Source organism: Alosa sapidissima, chromosome 17, assembly GCF_018492685.1.
Source record: "Alosa sapidissima isolate fAloSap1 chromosome 17, fAloSap1.pri, whole genome shotgun sequence".
NCBI lineage: Eukaryota > Metazoa > Chordata > Actinopteri > Clupeiformes > Clupeidae > Alosa > Alosa sapidissima.
The window spans coordinates 18,111,854-18,137,265 of NC_055973.1; the positions used below are offsets into that span (position 1 = coordinate 18,111,854).

The following is a 25,412-nucleotide window of genomic DNA, read 5'->3' on the forward strand; positions in this document are numbered from 1 at the left end:
ATGAAACTGTATTGTATTTTGTTCATGAAAAACACAAAAATGTGGCACACTTGCATTGTGTCCACAAAATATATTGAAGAGGGCTCATTGTATCATGCACAAAAACAAAATGAATGAAAATAATGGTTATATAAATATTATTCTTGGAATTTGTACTATTGAAATAATTAGCCTACCTTTGTCTATGAAATGAGTTGATCAGAAGAGAATTTGGACTTGTCCAAAAAACAAAAAGATCAACAGTCAATTTAGTACAAGAAATGAATCCATTGGCATATTTCAGAGTGAGGAAGAGGGAATTCTCAGACTGATGTAAATTATTCATCGTTCTGGATTCAAAGTCAGATCTAAATATGTCTTGCCATATACTGTAGCCTATGTCTGTATATGGAGGGCACACATGAACATTGTTTGCACCATAATAGACAAAATCTATAGGCTCTTTGGTTTGCTTGAAGGCACATTTCCTTTTTTCAGTTTGTTTGGATTTTTAAGTGATAAGAAAGAGGGAGAACGAGAGAGAGCTCACGTGTGCATGTTGGGGAGAAAGGATTGAGGAACATCAGGTTCCCACTGATCGACTTTCCTCTAGTGTTACTATGGAAACATGGGACCAGCAGGCTACCATGTTAATGTTGATCAGAAAAGGCTCATCAGTCGGCCCTTTCGAGTTAATTTTTTCTCTCTCCATGATGAGTTAGGAAATTAGGAAATCAGCTGCTTCACAAGATATCATTTTCTATCAACAGAATGCAATAATTATTACAAAGCTGCTATTTGTCTTCCAACGATGCATACAATTATGTGATTCATGAGAAGACAGTATTGTTTATATGCTTTCTCATCTGCAAATGACCAAAGCTATTACACTAGCACATCTGCTGTTGAAACTATGGATCATGTCCTAGCAGATATAGCAGTGAAATAATTTGATATAACGGTCAATCTCTCCTGCAATGCATAGGCAAATATGTGCAAGTCGGGTATATTTTAGCACTTGTGAGTCTCTTGTAGTACATTATTGTCACTAAGATAGGCTACATAAAGATGAACTACAGCCTGGAACATCTAGACGCAAGGAACCTAATGACCCAAATCTGCTAACGCTGTCGGGCATGGGGGCATGAGGCAATAACTGAATGAGAGCTCCAGGATTGTTGCACGTGAAAAGCCTGTTTGCATACTGTAACCGAACAATAGCTCTTACCTGGGCCTTCAAATGGTCAAATAGTTTGAGTCTTGCACGGGTTAGTTAGTGGTGCAAAGTGAAAGAAACTCACATATTGATGACATGATGATCATGAGAGTCATCAGGCATTACTGGTGGTCATGATTCTGAATGATGACGATAACAAACATGCAGGGTCATCACGTATGGCAGCATGTCCATTCACACATGACCACACTTGCAATTGCACCCTACCCAACCCCCACTCCCATGCGTTTGGTGAAGGATATTTTATTTATTTGTAGTGTTAGAGAGAAGCAGCGAGGCTCCCTCCCTCCATCACCAACAAGCCTTCGCGCTAAACGCTAAGAGAGGTTTGAAGAGCGTCTCGTGCATACGCACCTGCTTTCTTGGAGACATCCGGGGAGACGGATGAGGAGATGGCAAGCGCAGTTTTATATATATTTGGTGCACGGCATCGAACGCCAACCATTCATATGATGCTTGTCCTAACAAAATCCAGTGGGATCTAATAAACCAAAAGGTGAGTTTATTTGGATTCAGTCTTGCATCGATGAGAGATGTGTTGCGCTCAAATTCACAATCATATCGCATTTGGATATAGTTCAGCAAACACGCGAGGTGGCGAGGAGGATGAAAAGGAATACATATTATCGATTGTTTTTATTTTATTGAAGGCATCAAGTGCTTTGCTTTACGCATCGGTGTTTTTATATAGAGACATTTTACACGGATTTGTTTGTGGCGTTTTTCAGTACTGTTTCTGTAACCTACATTTTACTGTCCACAACAGTAAGCCCATATTAGTCATATTAAATTATCATTGTTATTTAGACTATGTGAAATAATTAACTGTGAAAAAATATATAAATCAATGCTTATTTTGTCCTGGTAAGTTGTGCATTCATATTACCTTTCGTTTTGGAAGATATAGTATTTGTTTTCTCACATGGCTATATGATAATTGTATGATTTTAGAAATTGTGGGAAATTGACTTCAGGCATAGTGAAATGAAGAGGCTAGTTGTTAGCTGGAAGCAGAGAGCACAAAAGGCTCAGACGTGCGAAAATCTGATTTCTGAGAGAAAACACTATTCATGGGAACACAAGATGTTCAGAGAACACTATAATTACATCCATAATTTTAAAACAAGAACGAAAGGGTGGGTGAGTGGAGAGAGAGAGAGAGAGAGAGAGAGAGAGAGACCCCTTGTGGGATTCTATGTAGTTGCAGTCTCATACCAAGATTTCCGTTGGAAGCGATCACTCTGTAGTACAAAAGAGACAAATTAAAATCCTTAAAGGTGATTCTTTTTCTTCCACAACTATTTACATTCTGTTTTGGTAGAATCGAACATATGCACACATATATGCATACATTAATTAATGCATATATGCAGCATGATGATAGATATTACCATTTCATTATCATTTTTCTCTCTGAATGGAATTACAGTATTTGCTGTTTTCTCTTTTCACTTTGTATATCTCCTGAATTGTAAACCAACCTCTGGGTTTGCCTCTCTCTTATATAATGTCTCAGCCATCAAACTGAGTCAACCTCAACACGCTTCTCTAAGCAGGCTCTACAGCACTTAAATATAGACATTGCATTGCACATGAGAGATGAAGGAAGAAAGAGAGAAAGAGAGAGATAGATAGAATGATGGAAGTGCAGAGTGAGACAGCCTGAAAAGGGGAGCACTGAGGCAGTAAGTTATGAATTATGTAAGCACCTCATCTGCATTTGGGGAAGCCGTGGTAGTACCTTAGTAAGCAATAAAAATAGTTTACTGACACCGTTTTGATCCACGCAAAGCGGATTGTTTGCTTCTAACAAAATGTTTATTTATTTTTTTTGTTTATGAGCACAAACAAAATCAAGGAACTAAGATGCACCGGATCGTATGGATTTTTAAGTTGCCAGTGTCTTAAAATGAATGATAATGTTTTAATTTTATTGTATTTTTAAAAAATTATTATTATTAATCTGTGCCTGTTTTTTTTCCCTAGCAGCACCGCACTCTATTGAACTCCTTCAGATTAGAGTTCAGGAACCATGGATCCAACCTCCTCAAAACAACAGTATGGCTCCAAAAAGCGAGTCAAAATCCATCCCAGCAGTGTCACAGTGAAGTATGCCACCCACTTCCCTCAGCCAGGTGAAGAGGGCTATGATGATGCACCCTCCTTCGAGGACTTCAGCTCCTTCATGGATCAGAGTCCTGGTAAGCGACTGGTGACGGAGGGTGGACAGGGCAGGACTTTGTTTGGCACCATGGACACGCGACCACGGCCCCCAGGACCCACCAGCACTGAGGCCATGCGGGACAGAGGCGTGGGCAGTCAGCTTCAAAGCTTTGGCGAGGCCTCGGTGCTGGCCTCACGCGTTACCTGGGGCGCCTTGTTTGGGGCAGCGGTAGCCCACGGCTGCGTGGCCCTCATCACACGCCTGGCGGCTGACCGCTCCAACGTGCCCTCTCTGGAGCTCATATTCATCCGCTCGGTTATCCAGGTATTGTCAGTGGTAGTGGTCTTCTATCGCAAGGAGGCTCCCTTTGGTCCCAAAGGCTACCGTCTACGGCTCTTCCTCTATGGCGTCTGCAATGTCATCTCCATCACCTGTGCGTACACCTCCTTTGCCATTGTGCCACCCAGCAATGGCACCCTCATGTGGCGTGCCAGCACCACAGTCTTCAGCGCAGTGCTAGCCTTCCTGCTGTTGGAGGAGCGGCTGGGCTACACAGACGTGGTGACGGTGGTGGGTAGTGTCTTCGGCCTGTGCCTGGTCATGGTTCCCAACATCGCTGACGAGGATAAGTCACCGCTGGGATTCTGGAAGGAGGCCTTTGGCTACACCATGACGGTGATGGCGGGCTTGACCGCTGCCCTCTCCATGATCGTCTACCGCGCCATCAAGGACCGGGTGAGCATGTGGACTGCACTCTTCACCTTTGGGTGGACGGGCACAGTGTGGGGCGCATCCACCATGTTCATCATGCAGGAGCCCATTATCCCTCTGAATGGGGAGACCTGGGGCTACCTTATTGGCATTTGTATCTGCTCGACCGTGGCGTTCCTGGGGGTCTACTACGCCCTCAACAAGTTCCACCCCGCGCTGGTGAGCACTGTCCAGCACCTGGAGATTGTGGTGGCCATGCTGCTGCAGCTCATCGTGCTGCGCATGGTTCCATCCGCCTATGATGTGCTGGGCGCTCTGGTAATCATGCTGAGCGTGTTCGCCCTCACTGGAGTCAAGCTCTACTGGGTGAGCCGGGCTGTACGACAGGATTACCAAGAGATCCTCGACTCTCCATGAACACTCGGCATTCCTAGATGTGTGTGTATTGGTATCTGTCTGGATTTGTGTGTGTGTGTGTGTGTGTGTGCATATCTGTGTGCATTGTTGATGTACAGTATGTGTGTGTATGTACTAGTATGAAAGTGAGTGTGAATGTTTGTATGTATGTTTGTACGATGGATGTGTTTACTTGTTTGCTAATCAATGTGCAATCAATGAATGTCTGAAATATCATCTATTTATTTTATATGGTGTATATGGTGTTGAAAGAGTGGCAATTGTGTAAAGTCTCTGCTAAATGTTATTGCGTGACAAAATAAAAAATAAATATGTTCCATGATGCATTTGTACTCCAAACATTATCCTATCCAAACAACATTTTATTAACTGTCAACAGTTATCAAGTACGGTTCAGAAACAACTGAATTAATTTGTCCTGTGTCAAATTATTCTAGATACTCATGGCTATGCTATATACACATGATATAAAATCAGGGTAAACACTGATTCTATCCCAGTATGTTTTCAGCAAATTCTTATAAAGATTAGATTTAAAGACAGCCATCCTAATTGTTGAACCATTATTGATTCTGACCACTGCTACTGATTTTCTTTTGTGCAATTAATACTTAAGAAAATGGAGGTCAGCAAGAGGGTAAAAAGGCATTTGTGTCTTTGACGTTCTGCAGTCACAAATGATGATACAGAATTCAATAGCTACAGCTGTGCTACTGTCTTTATATAATGAGCATCTCTGAGAGACAGCAAAGAAATCAAGGGCAGGTGCTGCAGACCCTCGCAGTCAGTCACAATAAGTAAAACATCTGCATTCTGAGACGAATCATAATGATAATGCAGCAGGATCAAGATATGGTGACTCCCTGCCTTGTGTTTTTGTAAATTATACATTTTTGTTAGTACATCTACAGCAGTTTCTCCAGTTCTGCCTTTAAGGCCACTGCTGTTTTCTTTTTCTTTTTTTACTTTCTCTGGCACAGAAGCCCTTTATTCAAGAAGTCTCTACAGCTATTGAATGTAAAGTTTTAGCACAACTCACAACCTAATGATGGGGAGGTGAGGAGAGGTTGCATCACTTGCAACATTTACATTTCTGATAAGTATTTCAAATTACTACAGTTTCAGGTGTAGCAGTGTGTGAAATGTGCATGTAAGACGTAGGCCTACATACAACATGGTAACAAACAAGCATCAAATGTGTATTGTTTCCCCCCCATAGTACAGTGCATTAATTGTCATCCTGATCTGATTTAATGAAATTTTGTTTTTTATGTTTCTCTCCAGTCCAGTAGGTGGCATATGAGAGATATCCCTGGATGTAATCATATTCAGAGATCAGTGTTATGTAGTCTCATGGTTAATGTTGTACTGGCGAGCCAAGGTAACCAAGACTACAAATCAGTTTAAATTGTATTAATTGCAGTGCTGTTTAGCAATAGAAATAATAAAGATAAATTAAGGCCTGCTCTCTTTAGACAGTTTTTAAGGGAATATTATCTGTGGTGGTCAGATCAGAGCAATGAAAAGGAGGGGTGCAATGGGACATACACTAAGTCCATCTGTTTGTGCAGGAAACAGATTGCTTCCTGTACTGTGTCATGCAAGAGCACCATCACATACTGTCTTGCACCTCTGCCAACAGAGCTTCAGAGCTTGTGTGTGTGTGTGTGTGTGTGTGTGTGTGTGTGTGTGTGTGTGTGTGTGTCTGTTTGTGGGTGTCAGTGTGTAGTTGTGTTCACAACCAGTGACCTGGTATAACCATCTCATAGTCAATGTAGATTAGCTTTCTGGACTCTGAACCATGTGTATGATGAATAAGTAAATGTAATGTATTGTTTGCCTGAGTACAGCAATGATTTGGATGTAACTTGACAATGTTGAGTCATTTAATTTTCCATGGCCAATAGAATCCACTGTTTAGTATCCGTTTGTGCCTTAGCTAACAATATTACAATTTGGCCCTTTTGAGGTAGATTTTCATGAGCAAATGATGGACAGATAAAAACACCTGCCATTCCCACCATAATTTCTTTTCACCATGATGCTCCCCCTGGGCCAGTTAAGCCATCGCCATGGACTCAGCTTCCACTGCTGATGACACCCAACTATACTGTACATCAGCACCAAACCCTCTACCCAGCTCCCACACACACCACTTGTCAACTGCCTGCAGAAAATAAAAACTTGGATTACTGCTAATTTACTCAAACTAAACAGCAATAAAACCTAGCTCATGGTGGTGCCTCCCACGTCACTGCTCAGAAAGGTTGGGGATCACCTCCTAGATGTGGATGGCAGTTCCATCTCTCCATTCTCAGGAGTCTGCAACCTGGGCAACATCCTGGACTCTACCCTCTTATCCCAGTCATATATAAAAAAACATCACCAAATCTGATTTATACCACCTCAAGACTCAATCCCTCACTCTCGGACTATTGCAATGGTGTCCTGTCTGGTCTGCCCAGCAAGGTCCTGGGCAGTCTACAATATGTGCAGAACTCGGCTGTCAGAGTCCTAACACACACCAAACCATGGCAGCACATCACCCTTTATGCAGCTACACAGGTCTCGTATCAACTTTAAAATCCTCCTCCTTAAATGGCTCCATGCACTTGCGAAGCGTTTAGTTTTTTTTTTTTTTACTACTGTTTTTTTTTTTTTTTTTGGCCTTTTTATGCCTTTATTGATAGGACAGTGGAGAGTGACAGGAAGCGAATGGGAGAGAGAGAGTCAGGGTGGGATCCGGAAAGGACCACGGGGCAGGAATCGAACCTGGGTCGCCGGCGTACAGTGCAGGTGCCCCAGCCAGTTGCGCCACAGCTGGGGCCCCTACTGATTTTTTTAATCATTTTTCTCTTCAGTAATTTTGTGTCAACAATTCTCGGGACACTGAAAGACCGAGGTACACAAAACTTGGTGGGCATATAGGCCCACAAGGATGACCCATTGTTTTCCGTTTTGATCAGTCGCCCCATGTCAACCCATCATATATCCACTCATTTGATGTATAGCCTATAGCCTTGATGTACAGTATACCTGTACACCTAGTTAAAAATGAAAAAGCAAAAACGAGGCATCGTAATCGCAAGTATCTTTGGCTGAAACCCTCTGAATGCATGCCAGGTTTCGTGGAATTCTGTTCATGGGGGACCATACAATAAATGAATATATGTGCACATTAAGTGACTGCACATGCACACACACCCGCACTCATTTACACACACAAACACACATAAACACACACACACACACACACACAAACACACGCATAAACACACACACACATAAACACAAGCTCACGCACACATGCGCACACACACACACACACACATAAACACACACATACACACACACACAGGTACGCACGCACACAAACACATGCACGCCACGCACACACACATAAACACAAACATGTACACGCATGCATGCACAAACACACACACACACACACATCAACACACCCACACGGACACACATGCAGGCACACACACACACCCCATTACCCCCAGTCCCCCCCCACATACACACTCACAAGCGAACACGCACACACGCACAGACACATAAAACACACACACATGCAGGCAAGGGACACATGCACACACGCACGCACGCACACACACACCCCACCACACACACAGAGAAGTACACATATACACAAAAGCAAATGCACACATGCACACTAATTTACATACACAATAAAAAACACACGATAATGTATAATCATCAACAGTTAAGTGCCAAATCCTTTTGTTATGCAGGCTATTTGGAGAGGTGTTGCCTACAGCCTTGTTGATCTGACTCAGAGGAACACATCTTGAGGTGGAGGTGGTATTTTCTAAGTAAACTGTCACAGGCTTGCAGTGCGTAGGCTACTCTACATCAACAGAGCAAGATAGGTTACTCTGTAGGCCTAACTAACGTCGTGTCTAAAGAAATTCTTAAGAATTCCCAACATGCGCCGCAATATTCAATAACAAAAAGGACCCTCTTTTGATGAGGCTCTGGCGTTTTTAGTAAAACAAACAACTATAAAGAGATATTCCATCTAAAACAAAATAGCCTATGCCAGTAGAGGAAGAATAAGTAGATAGATTATTTAAGCATTAAACTACAGTAGGCTACTATTGTAATTTGGCCAACGTTGGTTAGACTTGAGCAGCTAACTCAAGAGCTGATGATTCCTTAATTTTGTGTAGTGTTACATAGAGAGTACTATATATGACTAGTGTTACATAGAGAGTAGGCTATATAACATTGAATCGTATCAACTCGCCTTGAATCCACAACCAACAACTCTTCAGAAGGCTTCGCGTTTTCCCCTCTAAATAAAGGAGACAGAGTAGCCGCACAGTCCATACGGCTTCGACCCGTGGCATATGAGTTGATTGGCAGAAGCGCTGGCGAATAAAAACGTGTTCTGAGTAGAGCAGCCAATGAAAACCAAGGCAGCGAGGATTGTAGAAACAAGTTAGATCGAAGAGAACTTCTCATGCTGCAGACTGAACCGTGAACCACACTCCATCCAAGGCAAAATGATAATAGAAGCCTTGGCACCGTAGCCATACTGATGTGCCCATCATTATACTTTTTGCGTTTTGGACTTCATACCTAAAGCAGTGCACCGTCAAGTGATTGAATCGAAGATAGATCAATCACAGACAGGTAAGACCGCCGCGCCAAGCTGACATAATTTGTGATCACACCGATATCAGGGTTGGCACACATGCTACTCTTGCAGGGCTAGGACAACTACCCTATGCTAGCCATCGACCTAGCATTTGAATGCTAACCCATCTCCGTATGGAAATGAAAAACGTATTTTTTAAGAACTAATAGTAGTAATTCCCCCCAGATAAATCCATTCTTAAAGTAACGTCAACTGACAGAGGCAAGCAGATGGAGGATGCATTTACAATGCTTGTGGAGTCAGAGGGCTTTTAAATATGGGTAGGCTAGCCAGCTAACAGTTAATGTTATATATAAACGTTAGCAGGATTTTGCACTTAACGTGAATGTTGTCGAAGATTTGCGTTTGTTTGTATTTGTTGCATTAATACGTTTTACATATCCGGCGCGGCAGGATGTGAGTTTAAGGCCAGCTTTAATCTTAGATCGTGGTGTGGTGTTTTCACCCGGCTAGCTGGCTGACTGTTGATGTGGCTAGTGCGCTTTGATTTTTTTTCTCCCAACGTTAATGAATCCGTGGCCACTTAACTCGATTCCTTTTTTTTAGAAGAGAGGTTGCAAGGGGTTCAGCAAACCTCCAGGTGACATTATTGTCCTCGTGCGGCTTTATTCGTCTAATGGCCATTTGTGAGGACTGTAGGGTGGGTATTTGTGATCCTCGGTAACGTTACTGTGGAATTAGTACTGCATTGGCGTCTATGCTGAATGCTTATTTTTGTCTTTGTGACATATCCTAAGTAGCGGCACAACTGTCAGGCATTGCCAGGTGTGGCAATGAGGTTGAATTCAAAACTGTCTTTAATCCACGAAGAGCGTTGAAACTTTAAAACAACGTTGCCTTTGCCCTTCACTGTTCTGAATTATAATCATTATTCAGATATTTTTCGCTTCCATAAGCTGGATACATTCATAGTCATAGTGGATGCCCATTTGTGAAAAGTGTGGTTTAGCACGTATAGCGAATTAACCACTTTCTCGAAAGTGCTGTAATCGAAGGGTTTTGTGGGGTTTTTTTTGCCAAATCAAGTCAAAAATGCCCCTGAGTTTGTCGTGCAGGGTATTTTATTTCTTACTTGTTGCCTAAATGTGATTATTTTTCATTGTCGTCTTTTATAAAAAAAAATTTCTTAACAAAGTTTGATGGGGATTATTGATAGCTGTTACTCCTCACCCACAAATGCTCCAGCATACATAAGTATTATTTTGACTTGGTTATCTGATGAGGATGCCATACCTCAAAAAATAAATAAATAAAAGAATCCATGGATTACTTGGGGTACAGCTGATCACCATGACCACCCCTCTTGATCTAGTAGGACTCCTGGTCACCTAGCTCAGGCTCCCAGCTCTCCCCAAACTGCAGTTTCATCTAATGGTAGAGCTCGGAACTGCCAAACCAAGGAGCCTCCCATCCATTGAATGATAGTGTGTAGTTATAGCATGCCTGTGAGTGTGACATCACATTCTAGAGCTCATTCAGTTAAATCCAGAGCCCTAGAGAGAGATCTATCTATAAGGCTCTGGTTAAATCAAGAGAATCCTGCACTGAACTCCAGTATTACCCAGCAGTAGCTGTAGCAGGTTCAGTATGGCCAGTAGAGCCCTGTACTGTGCATTACTGTACATCCTTCATCCTTGATCTCCCCCTCTTTATGCTTTTCTGTTTGCTCCCACTTTGTTTTGCTCCCCACCTTTACACTCTTAGGCACATTTTCCCAACTCTCATTACGGTACTGGCAATAGGCACTGATGCTGTGACCCCATCTTCTCTTGCTAGCGTATAAACCTGCAGCAGAATTCTGGGTCCTACGTCTCCACCCATATCAAGTATTTTTGCCACTTAATTGCCACTTAATACCACAACTTCTATGAAAGGATGTGGAATGGGGGATTCTTTCCACCCCCCTATTATGCCGGCAGTTAACATGCTATGCCCTTTTACAAAGCAGAGCCCCAATCATAGGCCCACGGGAAGAGTGGACAGTTATATTTATCTGCCCGTGTCCTGAAAAAGAAACGGGGAAAACGAAAGAAACACAAAGCAGTAGCCGATATTTTTCACTCAAGTATTCGCAAAGTTTTTGTGTCACTCATGCCCATCCCTACGTCACTGGTTCCACACACTCTTCTACATCTGGACTCCATTAAGAGAGGAGCTGTGATATGAGGAGCAATTAAAATGCTTAGCTGTTGATCCTCAAATGCCTAGCAATCATAGATTACATCATGTTACATGCATCTGTTCCACTATAGATAGGCCTACCTCTTTTGAAAGCAGCCACATGCATGCTCTCTTGGGGTGTCTGTGGACATCGCTCACGTAATCTTGGCTGTAGGCATCCTAGGACCACTATCAAGCCAAACGTCCTTATTAGCTTTTTAATCAAGCATCCTAGTGGGCAAACTAGTGAAATTATTGCGAGATCTGCCTTACCTCTCTGCATCACACATTCCACCTCTTCCCCATTCTCCTCCACTTCACTAGTAGCTCTTAGCTCACATTATCCCTCATCCAAAGACAGTTTCAGTGGACATCACTCACACTATCTCCTTTATAGACATGATCTCAGAACCATGGCCAGCTACCAATCCAAACATGCTTCTTATTTAGTGTTCTAAATGAAAGATCCTGATAGGCAAACTAGTGAACTGTGATTTAACAAAGCCTCACTTCAACACATGTGCAGAGTTATCAACAATAGCCTTATTATTTTGATTAGCCTTATATCCCTTTCTCCTCCCTGGATTTGGGCCCATACACACAATTACCTCTGTACACAGGGTACAGGATCTCTCTCTCACTCTTTCACATACTCACACTAGGCAAGGAGGCTACACTTGGGTTGTGACACTTAGGAAACCGATTCAAGACCACAGTAAGTCTCTTCAGTGTTCTATCTTTGAGGACTTAACTGTTTTTTAACTACGGTATGTGTGCAGTTATTAGCTGTGGAAATGACATTGAAGTGAGACAAAACATCAGTCATTTACTGTAGTACTAGTATGCCTCACAGTAGCAGCAGCAGCACATAACCTTTTCTGAAGCCTCTCAAGTTCAAGAGCTTCTGACGTGTGTTTGTTGAAGGGGGCCTGTTGCAGCTGGTGAGATTCTGTAATTACTGTGACACTGACAGACATTTCCAGAGTCTTTCATTATGTCTGGGGTGGAGGTGGGTTGCATTTGCTCTGAGGCCGACTCGAGACTATCCCACAGCACTGAGACAGTTGTGTTTGAGGAAGATTGAGAGAAGCTAATTTATCAAGTACCATTTTTCTCAGACGTGGAGGAGGTGTGGCATCCCCATTCTGTTGGGTGTGAATGATTTATATCTGACTGGGAAAAAGATGGGAACCCCCCCCCCACCACCCCCCCCCACACACACACACACACACACACACATCCCACCCATTCTGTCAAGCAGATTTGTCTCACAAACATCCAAAAATCTCCAAGTAGACCTCTCTTCACCCTCTTACTGGTCCTGGCTGCCAAGAGATTAGCCAAAAGGCTGTTTTACCCCAGTCTAGGGGAAACACATGCGTTATAGCTCCATAGTTTTGTAGTGCTAACATGAAGGAACATGAATAATGTTGTTTTTTGAGATACAGGATGTGATCTTTTATAACTAGCTACAACTATTACCTACAACTTTATCACTTCCTCATTTCTTTGTAATTGTGTCTGGTCGAGCGACTGCAGTCATCACTACTGCACCACATGCAAAGTTGTTATGTTGGCAGTAGATTCAGAAGAAGCCTCGACTTTAGGGGTCTGCAAGCTTTTCTCTGTCAGAAAGTGCCGGGCGTAGTTTGTTTAATTGAAGCAAAACATTTAGGCTACACTAAAGCCACTGCACCACCACCTAGTTGTGCATCAGACAGGAGGAGGCATTATGCCACATGACATACTACAAATCAACTGAGGACTATGTAACCTAATACCTACACTGAACATTAAGTGATGAGTTGACACAGTGTGTATATGTGTGTATATATATATATATATATATATATATATATATATATATATATATATATATACACACACACACACATATGTATGTGTGTGTGTGTGTCAACCCATCACTTTGGTTAGATATAATACACACACACATGCGCTGAAATGCCAGCTAGTTTATTATGAACTGAACTGTGCTTGATTAAATCTGTTTTTTGTGTCTGTGTTCACTACTTCTTTTTATGGAGAGAATGATTTGTCTGAGTGAGCACACCACAATTCTTCACAGCTTTCAGTTTGCTTACTAAGTTATTATTGCTTCTTTTAGTTCTCCTTTGGTTAATGTTATTTTTGCTTAAATAAAGTTTTCATAGCTGTTTGTTCATTCATGAATATCAGGACAAGGATTTGGCCTTAGTCCAGGGAAAATTCGCAATGTTGCAGAATGAAGTAAGCTGAATGTGATTAACTGGTTGTATTTACAATTCCTTACCACCAGACTTTGTCACTGGGTGATGTGTAGTGTAGAGTGTTGCTAAACTTGACTTCACTAGCATCACTAGCATAACATTTTATTATACACAGTACACCATTGGTTTATTGTTATTGTTTTGATTTTGTTTTAAGTTGCTACATTCTGCCACCTGACCTCATATGTAGGCTAGTCTACTAGTCCATATTTAGGCTCCTGATGTATTTCAGCTGTTTCCCAGTTCCTCTTATTATTCAGACTTAAAACTCTGTGTCTTATTTACCAAAGAGGAAATGAGAGAAATCTATTCAGCCACATTTTGTGTTTATGGCTTTCAATTAAGTGCAGGACATGGTCAGTGGTCATGTGGGCTAGGTTATAGGCCGTCTCTGGTTTGTTTTGATTTAGGGGGAGGGGGGGCGGGGGCTTCTCAATGCTCAATTCCCAATTCCATTTATAATTTTCGTGCCTTCCCCTTCCATTACCCCTTGCTCTTATCCCTCGAAACTGAGTTACAGAATTAGGGGACAGCCCTTCAAGAACCTGATAGCCTCATCATGCAAACAGATATGACTGGGGGATAGACAACAAATAAGATTATTTCCCAAAGTAGTTCCAAAATGTATTTCAATGAATCATAAAATGGCCCTGATATGTCACTAGACATTAAGTAATCATGTTCATTTCAAATACTTATATCACTGACAACAGTACTCCGGCCAGGATATTGTCATTTAAGAAGTGAAGTTGCAGCCCTCAACTGATGTTGATGTTGTGTTTTGCCCTGATCCTCTATCTATCTACTAATCACAAAGTCAGTAGTGTTTCGGCATCCGGGTTGGCAACCTCGAGTCAGGGAGGAGAGGGAGGGGATACACCATTCTACAGTAATTTGAAAGTAATTGCAGTACCAGTTTTGGCCACAATCTTACATATGGTTCCTTTTAACATAAGCGAAATGATCAAAGAAGTGCAGAAAATTTGTCACTGGCTTATTATTCAACCATCATGCATCGGACATTGAAATGGCTGTAGCCTACTCACTCACACGTCATGTTTACACAAAGTTACATTGTGGATAAAGATTTTTCAGAAATGCTTGTTACAGCAATCCAATTTTATGCCCCCTTACCTCTACAGTCAGCTCAGATGTTTCGACAATGTGTAGTGATGCTCATAAAAATTTCACCTTGTTGTAGGCCTATCAAATAAGTGGGAAAGTGGAGAATTGACTTTCGAGAGCATAGCTGTACTGTCATTGCATCTTTGACACCAAACTCTGAAATGTGTGTATTGCATATTATTCCTCAATATTACAAGACTTAAAAGATTATAACATTTATGGACTTCTTTCAATGCATTTGATAGTTGCCCCTCAAAAATCATACAATGGCCGTAGCCCCTCAGTTCCAGAATTAATCGGGACACCCCTACATGTGAAAACGTAGGAGTACAGTGAATTGGGAGTAATGGGATTCAGCCTAACTGTTGATTGTAGTAAAATGTTTTGGAGACTGAAACTGAAAGAAGGTGGTTTATGTGAATGTTTTTGCATGTGCTCAATTTGACCTGGTTACAGCAAAGCAGGCAAACCAGGTGTGCCAGTACTGAAATGTTTCCCTTCTCCTTTGTCAAACGTCTGTCATGGTCTCTTCTTTTTTTTTGGCATGATGTCATTTTGCTTGTGTGCAGTGCATCTCGGAATGCTTTCGTGTAATATCATGCGGCCCTGCGTGTTAGAGCGTGTGCTGCTCAGCTCCGTACCCCAGTGGCTTGTTTAGCCAGACTGTGTCCGAGCCCTGGAGCAGGTAAACTGTCAAAGCACATTGACTGGAGATAAACCTCTTTGTGTGGATTCACTCCACTCCATTTTCATACATCCTGTAGCTGCCTTCCGGGACTGTTATCTCTGTGGTTTGCGAAATAACTTTCAACTCAATTGATTGTGTGGGTTGGGACCTATCTTTGATTCTCAGTGACATTTCTGTCAGGTCTTCCTTAACCCTTAGAACCCGACTGACGCAAAGTGCGTCAAAAAACACACCCTTTCTTCTCTGTTACATTGCTCCGCGACTGTTCATCACAACGAGATAAAACCTTTATTTTATGACAGAGGAGAATTGGGGCTTTCCAAAGAGACTATGCACTTGTCTGTACGATCAAGTATGAAAATAAAAAAAAATCATGAAATTAAATCAAATTGCATCATATTTACAGTCTATACTTCTCTGCGTTCACCTGCGCACCCATTACTCTCGTTTGAATTACTCGCGAACCCGTGATCGCATAGATATGGCAAGCATATCAGATGAAAAAGGAGAAACAGGGCTATCCATTGGTACCATGAAACCAATGGATAAACCAACGCTGCACACCCATTACTCTCGGAGTAATTACTCGCGGACTCGTGATCGGATATATATGCCACGTATGTTAGATGAAAGAGGAGACACAGAGCTATCATTTGATACCAAATACATTCTTCTGGGTTATAAAACAGATGAAGTAACAGCAAAATAATAACTTCATATAGCTGGACTTACCACACGTTTTTGTCTGTTTTTGTGGCAAAGCATGTTTATAATCCAACGCTATCGTGTGTTTCTCTATGGCAAAACATGTTCATAATCCGGTTTTGAGATCCTAGCAAATTCCTGCATGGCATCCAATTCAAGGCTCACATTGCATCCCAATTTGTTCAACAAAGAAACACCTTTTTTGCCTTTACTTTGTTCATGGCAATGCAGTAAAAAGTTGAGAATCATCATGAGTGCATACACCATAGTCACACATGCTAACAGGCAAACTTGGGTCAAGTCAGGTCAGATCAGTTCGTGTCACAGATATGGAGCGCAGAATGGTCATTTTTCATCGCTAAATAAAAAATGGCATTTATTTCTGTAAATCACACACCACATATTTCTGTAAATTGCTCAGCCCCAGAGTATCCCTCCAACATGGCAATTATATTGCCCGTTTCAGGACAGTCTGCCCTATACACACATGAAATGCATGTAGAGCTATGAGCTTGCTGTGGTGAGATACAGGTCAAAATATAAGAATTTTTATAATATGATTTTTATATTTTAATTATTGAAAAATCAAAATAAAATCAATGCTAATACATGAAATGATAGCCTAGACTCTGCTGAAAAAAACAATATATAATATGTGTGTGTGTGGCACTTACAATGACCAGAATAAATCCTTATGAATAAAGGTAGTGAAAATGCCCTAAAAACAGCTTAGGGTTCTAAGGGTTAAATTTGTATGTTGGTTTACTTTGGTGTATATCATAGTATTAATATAACACTATGTTTATTTGCTTTTATGATGCCATGGATTGAATGCCTTTGTAATGAAGGGAGAACTTTAATTGTTTGAATACCATACATTCAAATTGTTTGAATACCATTGATTATTCCAGTATGATTATTATTCACTGTATGGATGCTTGTTATGTAAACTCTACTGGGGAAAACCCTTCCTTGTTCAACTGTAAGGTGTAAGGGTTATTCAGGCTTCTCTTCTATACTGGACAAGAAAGTAGGAGAGAGGAGAGAATACACTGATATCATAAACAATTGCACTCACTGATGTTGGATCTGTGTTTTTTAAGTGAACAACTTAGGTGACACATACCAACTGGACATTACTATTGCCATGTAGCCAGGGTAGACAGTCATGCACACAGAACTTATGTAAGCGGGTGTGACTTGTGGCCACACAAGGTGACATGTCTTCAGCTTGCTAAATCTGATGACACTTTTGCCGTGGTCATTGGTTTTCTAGATTTAGAAGAAAAGTAAAAAAAAAAACTTTTTTTGTACACATTTGGCATCAATCATTTTTTCTTTAAATACAAGATATTCTTATTTGTTGTTGATGTGCCAATATGTGAAGTCTCCAGAAACAATGGGCATGAATATATACGAGGAATATATATATAAGGATAAAACGGGCTGGTTGGGTTTTTTAAGTCATTTTCAAATGACTAAAATTGTATGTGAGGTATCTAGCAGGAACATGAAAATCTATAGATTTGGAAGTAGCTTATACGATAAGGTAACTGTATTTAAAGTGCTCCACACACAAGACATTAACATCAGACAAAAGATGCTGGACTGAGCGGCGTAGTCGCCAGCATACCTGTGACCCCAAGACATAAATAAATTTACAAAATGGCAAATGACACAAGACGAGATGCTGAATGGAGCGGCGTAATCGCCAGCGTACCCGTGACACCAAGACATACAAGACAGACAACAAACAAAATTATCTAATAATAAATAAATAATAAGAAATTTCACAAAAAGAAAATTCCATGTTAACTTAGTCCAAATGTTAATTGGTTGCATCTAACTGGCTGATGTCCAAGGGCAATGATGATGACGGCGCACAGCTGTGTCTTTAGGCAAGACAAACCTGGTCAGAAATCCATGGCGAGTTGTTTGTTATTTTAAGAGTGCATTATCAACAGTGATATGGGCGGGTGCACAACGCACCCCGCTTCTCTCATCCACGAACGCACCAGTGCACATCCATGCAGAACATTACAAATTATTACATGATTAGGCTACCATGGGAAACATAATTAGAGTAAAGATATTATGAAATGCATCTCTCAATGAGTAGTTATTCACCATCATTTGCAAATTGGTAATGATGTGATAAAAGTGATTAGGCAATAGGCAAGGGGCAAATACGAAGCACAGCTGAAGATGCACTTTCACGAGATGTAAGCAGCAACTCCTCTGCAGGATAAATGTCCTTAGGTTTTTTATTCAGTCATTCAAACATTATTGGGGAAAGTGCTTTTTTCAGGCTATGTCTTCGATGGTAACCTATTGTCAGTCAATAGTGAAAGTAACTGTGTATAACTGTTTTATCGTTGACTATGAGACTACGGTGAAGTTGGTTTCACTTTGGCAATGAGTTCAAATGTGTGTAGCTATACTCTGCTAGGTTTTAGTAAAGTATGGTTTAGTGGAATAACTGTTCCATACGGTCTCGCGTGCAAGCAGATTCCTTCAATTATGCCGCTGTCTATCAAAATACCGATGCGCTGTTTGAAATTGTGCTGCTCGCTGTTAAAGGGAATGACATATGTCATTCTCATTGGTTTAAATTATGTTAAGCCCATAACACACCCATGACTGATTAAGGAACGCCTTGTTGCGCCATCCGCCCGACGTTTGATAACGAAAACACTCCCTATGTGGACTGGACATCCTACTAAATTTAAGTAAGCTTTTGACTAGTGATCATGCATTTTAGACCACGATAATAGGGAATTTTCATGTTCATATGCTGTGGAGACCTAAAATATATTGGCACAACATTAATAAAGTATTAGGCCAATGTTTGCAGACAAAATACTAATGCTATGTGACTACTAAACGACCCTCAATATCACTCTTTTTACACTTTAATCTGAATCTAGGGCCTTATATAAAATCAGAGGGCATACAGTGAAACTTTAAATGAACATTAAAATAGCCCCACATCACGTACCCTTCACCATACCAGGAGATTGGCATGGTTTTATTTCAGTTAGCCTAATAGCTGGTTTGATTTGCATTGAGAGATGATCTTATGGAAAGTACCCCATGCCAATCATGAGATATGGTGAAAGGTATGATGTGGTGCTATTTTAATTCCAAAGGCCAGGGGATCTTTATCAGGATGCAGAGTATCCTGGATCCATGAAATAACTGACCTTTGAAAAATGTATCGTAAATAAATAAATGTTCTTCCTTAAAATACAGGGGCTCATAAGTATACATACCCCTATGTTAAATTCCCATAGAGGCAGGCAGATTATTATTTTTATTCACGAAGAAAATCGGTGTCCTTAAAGGTTTGATTTTTTCCTCATTATATTTAATTAAGGCATTCAGGTCAATTCCCAAAAGATGATTTTTTTTTTTTTATTTCTCTTTTTAGTCAACTTTATCATGTGTATGTACAGGGTATGTAAACTTATGAGCACAACTGTACCCTTCTCGTCTCTGCGAGCAGTTACTCTTGATACACCTACCGCTAGCCTAGCTTAGCACAGTGCCTCGAAGTGGCCGGCCACAGTTCCCAATAGTGACAAAAGAACTCCAACATTTTCCTATTTACATGTGATTTGCATAGTTACAATTTGTACAAATAATAATGTCAAATGAGACACAGCCTAGCTGGAAATTTGTGTAGGGTACAGGATGACTTTTGGTCTACTGGTTTGCAGGCTCCATTTTCCTCATAGCTAAGTACACAAGGGTATTCGGATCCTGTCTTCACATAGACATCACATAGATGTTTGTTGAAAGCAAGGACATTGTTGAAATGTGATGTTGATCAGTGTAATCTCCTACTGTTTGAATACAAGGAATAATAAAGCGCAAAAAGGGACAGAATGTTGTGATGGTGTAGAGCCACTGTTGTGGTGTAGGCCTACCGCCTGTCAATCATCTATCTATGCTCTCCTAAGTTCTCTTGGAAGTTAGCAAAAAATGCAAATATAGTTTAAATCTTTCACATTAAATAGTTTCCTTTGGGCTATGCTTTGTAAGACTGCAGAGCATTAGGAACTACACACACATACGCAAAGCACATTCCAGAAGGCTCCACAGCCCTGTTATTTGAACAGGCTCTGAAAGGGATTAGGTTTCTGTGTGTGTGTGTGTGTTTGTGTGTGTGTGTGTGTGTGTGTGTGTGTGTGTGTATGCACTGGTTTGTGTGTGTACGCCAATGGTATTGCCCTGCTAAAAGGGGTATCACCTTCTTTTCGATCACTGGCTGTCTGTTTAGAGACGGGTAAGGCATATGACTGCAACAACATGTCTGCATGTTCTTGTTGTCTCAGACAATACTCAGAGCTCAGAGAACTGCTGCAACCTTGTGTCATCAAATGAGGTTGAAATGGAAACAGAAAACTTTGATATAATCTCAACAAATAAAGGACTGGGACACAATGTTCCTCTCCCTGTAATTTTCGCTTCATTCAAAGCCCCCATTAGAAGCCATTAATCAGTGGTCTGTCATGGGCCCTCTGCAGAGCTAGAGGGTGACTCGCTGAAATCATCTTCTGGCTCCTCTGGCTAAAATCTCATCTCTCTGATCTTCAGCGTGGGTTCACCCTGGCATGGGCTGTCGATGACACGCTTGTTGCTGTGACACGAGGCCGGGGTGCAGCAGTGATGAAGGATGTGGGGAGGCTGAACTTATCTTTGCACGCTTTGTCTTTTTTGTCCCACGATTTCTGCACTCACATCTCAGTGCAAGTGCACCAAAACCACACTCGGCGTCGGTTATGACACAAGAATGAGGTGTGAATGCACCTTTTGTCATGGTGTGTGAGGTTGCTATGCAGACTGTTTTCTTACTCACTTCCTTTTGAGGTGTGGTAGAAACAAGCAGGTTTCCTCAGTGGCTGCTGGGTGCCTGGTGTGGAGGTGTAGATGATGCTAAGTCTTAGACGATGCTTGTCACTGTCAATATAGGCTGGGATCGGTGTGTTGTATTTGTTTGGGGGAAGGAGACTCTGGGAGAGGGAGGGAAAGGGCGCTATCTGTGAGGGAGTGTGAGGAGAGGAGTGGAGCCATCATGTCACTGGATGACCTCCTGGCCCACAGCTGGAGCCTGACTGGGGAGTGTAAGCAGTGCTCAGATAAGGTAGGCCGCTGCTTCCTGTCAGCCAAACTGCATGTTGCCGTGCTGTGTGTGTGTGTGTGTGTGTGTTAGATGGCAAAAATCCTTCCAGAGAATTTACTAAGTGGTGTATCGGTTTTCCAGTAAACACGTATAACCTACTTTTGTTCTTGGCTTGTTAAAAGCCAAAGCAAATATAACAGAGTGTCTTTCGACAACTACTGTAGCTCTGCTTTTTTCCCAGCACCTCTGTTAGTCAAGAAGTTCCATATGGTGCCATTAAACTAAATTAGAGCCAGTCAGACTGTTGGTGTGAGAAAGCCTAAAAGAGCTCGCTAGTGGGCAGTAGTCTTTCTGCAGTGCTGTAAATGTAGACCTGGTGTGGTTAATAGAAATGGTGCATGGTCCTTCCTGTTTCCTCAGGACAAGCTGCTGTAGAACGGGTGGCATCTTTAAATACCAGTGAGAGGTTTTCTAGGGCAGTTGAGTGGGGAAGAAGGGAGGAGCTTAGCACAAGGGAGAGAAATCCAGCTCGTTCTCTGTCTTTTTTTTTTTTTTTTTTTTTTTCTTTTTTTTTTCTCCTTCCCCTTTCTCTCACTGTTGAAATGTTTTCCGTCTCACTCCCTCCCCCAGATTTGCCAAAATTAGGAAAGACTCTTGTCATAGCGAAGTTACAGCCCTCAGTCATTGTTCAGAAGTCTTCTTTTTCCTTGGAAGCCCTGTGAATTGTGTCTGTTGGTATATATTGGATCTGTGAAATATGAGCTTAGAAAGTAATGTCCCTGTCTGTGCTGTCTGTGACCACCTGACCTCTCTGTTCTTTAAATCCTGGGATCTGGTGTACTTTTCACTCTTGGTTATGGAAACCAACCTGCCACCAAGCTTGGCTATCACTGCCCACATCTGTTGGAAAGTCGTCGCCAACAAACACTCAGTCATGTGCACACAGACCACATCAAACATGCGTTGCAAAGCATCCTTGATTTTATAAGTGTCCCTCTCTTTATTAGTTCCAATATCAATGCCCAGTTTTCCACAATATGGCTATCTCTCTACAATAGTTCTCTACAAATCCCGTGAGATTATGTAGTCCTATCTCTCCTCTCACTTGTGCTGTTCATATAAGCCTGGGTACTTTTTTAAAATTATTCTTAAGAAATTTGTCTAGGGCATTTCATCATATCTCCAATAGGCCTACTCCCTGCAATTTGAGTCATGGGACTTTCATGTAACGGTGGGGCAGCAGTGGCCTACTGGTTAGGGCTTCGGGCTTGTAACCAGAGGGTTGCCGGTTCGATCCCCGACCAGTAGGAACGGCTGAAGTGGTGCCCTTGAGTAAGGCACCTAACCCCTCACTGCTCCCCGAGCGCCGCCGTTGAAGCAGGCAGCTCACTGCACCGGGATTAGTGTGTGCTCCACCTCACTGTGTGTTCACTGTGTGCTGAGTGTGTTTCACAAATTCACGGATTGGGATAAATGCAGAGACCAAATTTCCCTCACGGGATCAAAATAGTATACTATATACTATATACTATACTATACTATACTGTACAATCCCATCTGACCCCAGACAGACAAACACTCTTTTAGCCGGCCTTACATTGTAGGATTTTCGTGTGATTTCACAGTCAACGACTACATTTCCAAAGTCGGACAGAAATCATGGCGCGCTCCTGTCAACTAGATCGTTGAGTGTAAGGTGCCAGTCTTAGCGGTTTTAAGTCGGTCGGAGTCAGTCTTTTTCTAGTTTTGGCATTACGACAATATCAAACATGTTTCGCAAGTCTTTTAGTCGTGGCTCATGCAAATAAGGACGTAAACAATGTAAAAACCAATAGTGACCTCGCTCCACCAAACACCAAACACGAAGGGGCAAAGTAGGTGACAGCTGTAGCCTATTCATGGGTTTCATCAGGTCCCTTGCCACAGGTGCATTAATCAAGCACCACTATGCAGTCTGCATTCATAATCTAGGTGCTTGATTTTATACACCTGTGGCATGAAACCCATGAATATGATAATTTGCTAACTTGTTTCTTAAAAAATATTAGTCGGCTATTCCATTTCAGTTCCAACTCTATATAATTTAGGGATGCTACAGAAACACGAAAATATGGCTGATATGAGTAGGCTATCGTTTGAGTTCCTGCTGATATCTAGTGCACGATGGGAAATAATTGAAAGGAATCTAGTTGCAGTCTTGTAATCGGTGACCCTGCAAGATCCCTAGTCGTTAAAATCATAGTCTCTGTGATTTAAAAACTCGATTTGTCTTTTAATGTGAGGGGGTCTGAGACTGTAGTCTTTCAAAAAAAATCTTTGCAAAGTCTTTCAGTGTAAGGAGGGCTTTGTTAGAGTGCTTGATGGTACAATTTCATATTAAGTTGGATTGGCAGAGGGAGAGTTTGCCAGGGTCTATATGCTCTACTCCTTCTACATCTCCATGGTTTTATTGAGTCAACTCTGAAGAGAGTGGTGCTGGTGCCTAGAGCTTCCTGAATACTCAGACTGTTGAGAGGAGCTTCTGGATAGAATAGATGGCGGAGTATCACTGCATTAGTGCAGGGTTGAGGGGGATATCTTGTGATGTTGTTGTTATTTTATGTGAGTTGAAAAGGGTACGTGTGCATAGTAACATAGCTAGGCAGAGCAGCTGGTTGTCTCTGCTTCATCTGATATTTGACAGAATAATTTACGAGCCTTGTAATGGCTAATTCTCACGTTACATTAACACTTGACCCGGTTTGGATTTTGATGTATTCTTTGACTGGTTGCTCCTTCTCTCCTCTCCAGCCTCTACTTCAACTTTTTCTCTGCAGATCAAGTGTTGGTTGAAACCCAGTTTTCTGCATATCGTTGTCCCAAATGCCCCTTACTTTGATTGCAGGCTGTATCATCTGCTGCTCACATGGCACTAGCGATCGCTTGTTTGATCTGAGATCTGAGGAAAAGGGATAGGCTCTATGTGAGGCCCCTTGCTATGTTGTAGGTCTGCAGAATGTCTATGTTGTAAGCTGCTACGTGGAATACTGTACTGCTAAGATGTCTATTTGAGTCTAAATCACTTGCTTTAATAAGGAGTTTTTTTGAGAAATAGAACGGTGAACGGGCTAAAGTTTTGTGACCTATGCCTAACCGTAGAGAACTACTCTGAGACGCCTTCTATAAAGGATTAAAAAAAACAAAAACACTTACACCAGCAATACATTTGGCAAATGATTAATTTAAAATTCAGTGCGGATGTTGTTACGGATTGTCAACAGATGAACCATGACATGTTAAAGTGAAAGTGTTACTCCAGGAAGTGGTAGGCCATACTGTTAAACTGCATTGAATTCAATTAAGTTAAGACATGCATTTCATTCTGCTTAGTCATTTGTAACATCACAGAGATTGCCTCAACCATCTTTTTTGTGCTACCACTAATGAGCCTAAGCTGTTTTGTTACAGTTGTATAACTTCAGAATGGTACAATTTTATTCAGAATCATTCCCAAAGCATTTGTTCCTGCTGAAAAGAGCAAGACATTAAAAAAGCCAGTTCCTAGTTTTCCTTGCAGTAAAAAGACCATCATCCATCAAGACAGTTATAAGGTGAAAAGCCATTTTCTTAACATCATTTTATTATATTTTCTCTATATTTATTTATATAGTCTTTCCCTGTCTATGCCTTTTCCTTTCACCATTCCCTCTGAGTCATGTTGTGGACAATAGACAATTGCTGGCTACATTCCCCATAGAGGAAGTCCTGCTGAAGTTCTAACTACATCAGAAAATACGGAAATATAAACCCATCAGATTGTATACTTACCTTTTGGCAAGTGAGGCAGTTGAACATTTGAAAATAATGGGTGACTTCTGTCCTTTTTTCACACAATCTACTAAAGTTTGTCTTGCAGTACCGTACACTTCAGTTTCAATGTTTCATTCTGCATGGCTTAGATCTTTTCACATCAAACAGTACAACAACAACAAACAACAAAGTTAGCAGAGATGATCAATCGAGTGGAAAGCATTTATCACCTGTTGGCAAAATCTAATTGTTAGCCTATGCTAAACGCTTATTTACTTGCTTGATTCAGTGATATTTGTCAGGATGGTGGTTGGTTGACAGAAGTCCATAACATCTGGTGGTCCAGGCAGACCGACTT

General features: G+C 41.5%; 2 protein-coding genes across 4 annotated transcripts in view; both read left to right on the forward strand.

Moving 5' to 3' along the window:
- The first annotated feature begins 1,381 nt into the window (after positions 1 to 1,381).
- slc35g2b (solute carrier family 35 member G2b) lies at positions 1,382 to 4,821 on the forward strand. 2 transcript variants are annotated; one of them, XM_042067892.1, is made up of 2 exons: positions 1,382 to 1,712; positions 3,203 to 4,821. In XM_042067892.1, the coding sequence occupies exon 2, from the start codon at positions 3,249 to 3,251 to the stop codon at positions 4,506 to 4,508; it is 1,260 nt and encodes a 419-aa protein (XP_041923826.1). In that variant the 5' UTR covers positions 1,382 to 1,712; positions 3,203 to 3,248; the 3' UTR covers positions 4,509 to 4,821. The 2 variants fall into 2 exon arrangements, with proteins under 2 accessions (XP_041923826.1, XP_041923825.1); XM_042067891.1 differs by having other exon boundaries at positions 3,206 to 4,821.
- Positions 4,822 to 8,968: 4,147 nt separating this feature from the next.
- The window catches only part of nck1b (NCK adaptor protein 1b), a 30,580-nt gene continuing 14,136 nt past the window's right edge, over positions 8,969 to 25,412 (forward strand). Inside the window, exon 1 of one of the 2 annotated variants that reach the window (XM_042067131.1) lies at positions 8,969 to 9,170. The gene's annotated coding sequence lies outside the window, so the exon portion shown is untranslated. Of the gene's footprint in view, positions 9,171 to 20,992; positions 21,287 to 25,412 lie in introns of those variants that run through there. The other variant, XM_042067132.1, reaches the window with a different exon arrangement.

Coding starts and splice junctions, on each gene's coding strand:
- slc35g2b (XM_042067892.1), top strand. CDS start 3,249: ATGGATCCAACCTCCTCAAAACAACAGTATGGCTCCAAAAAGCGAGTC.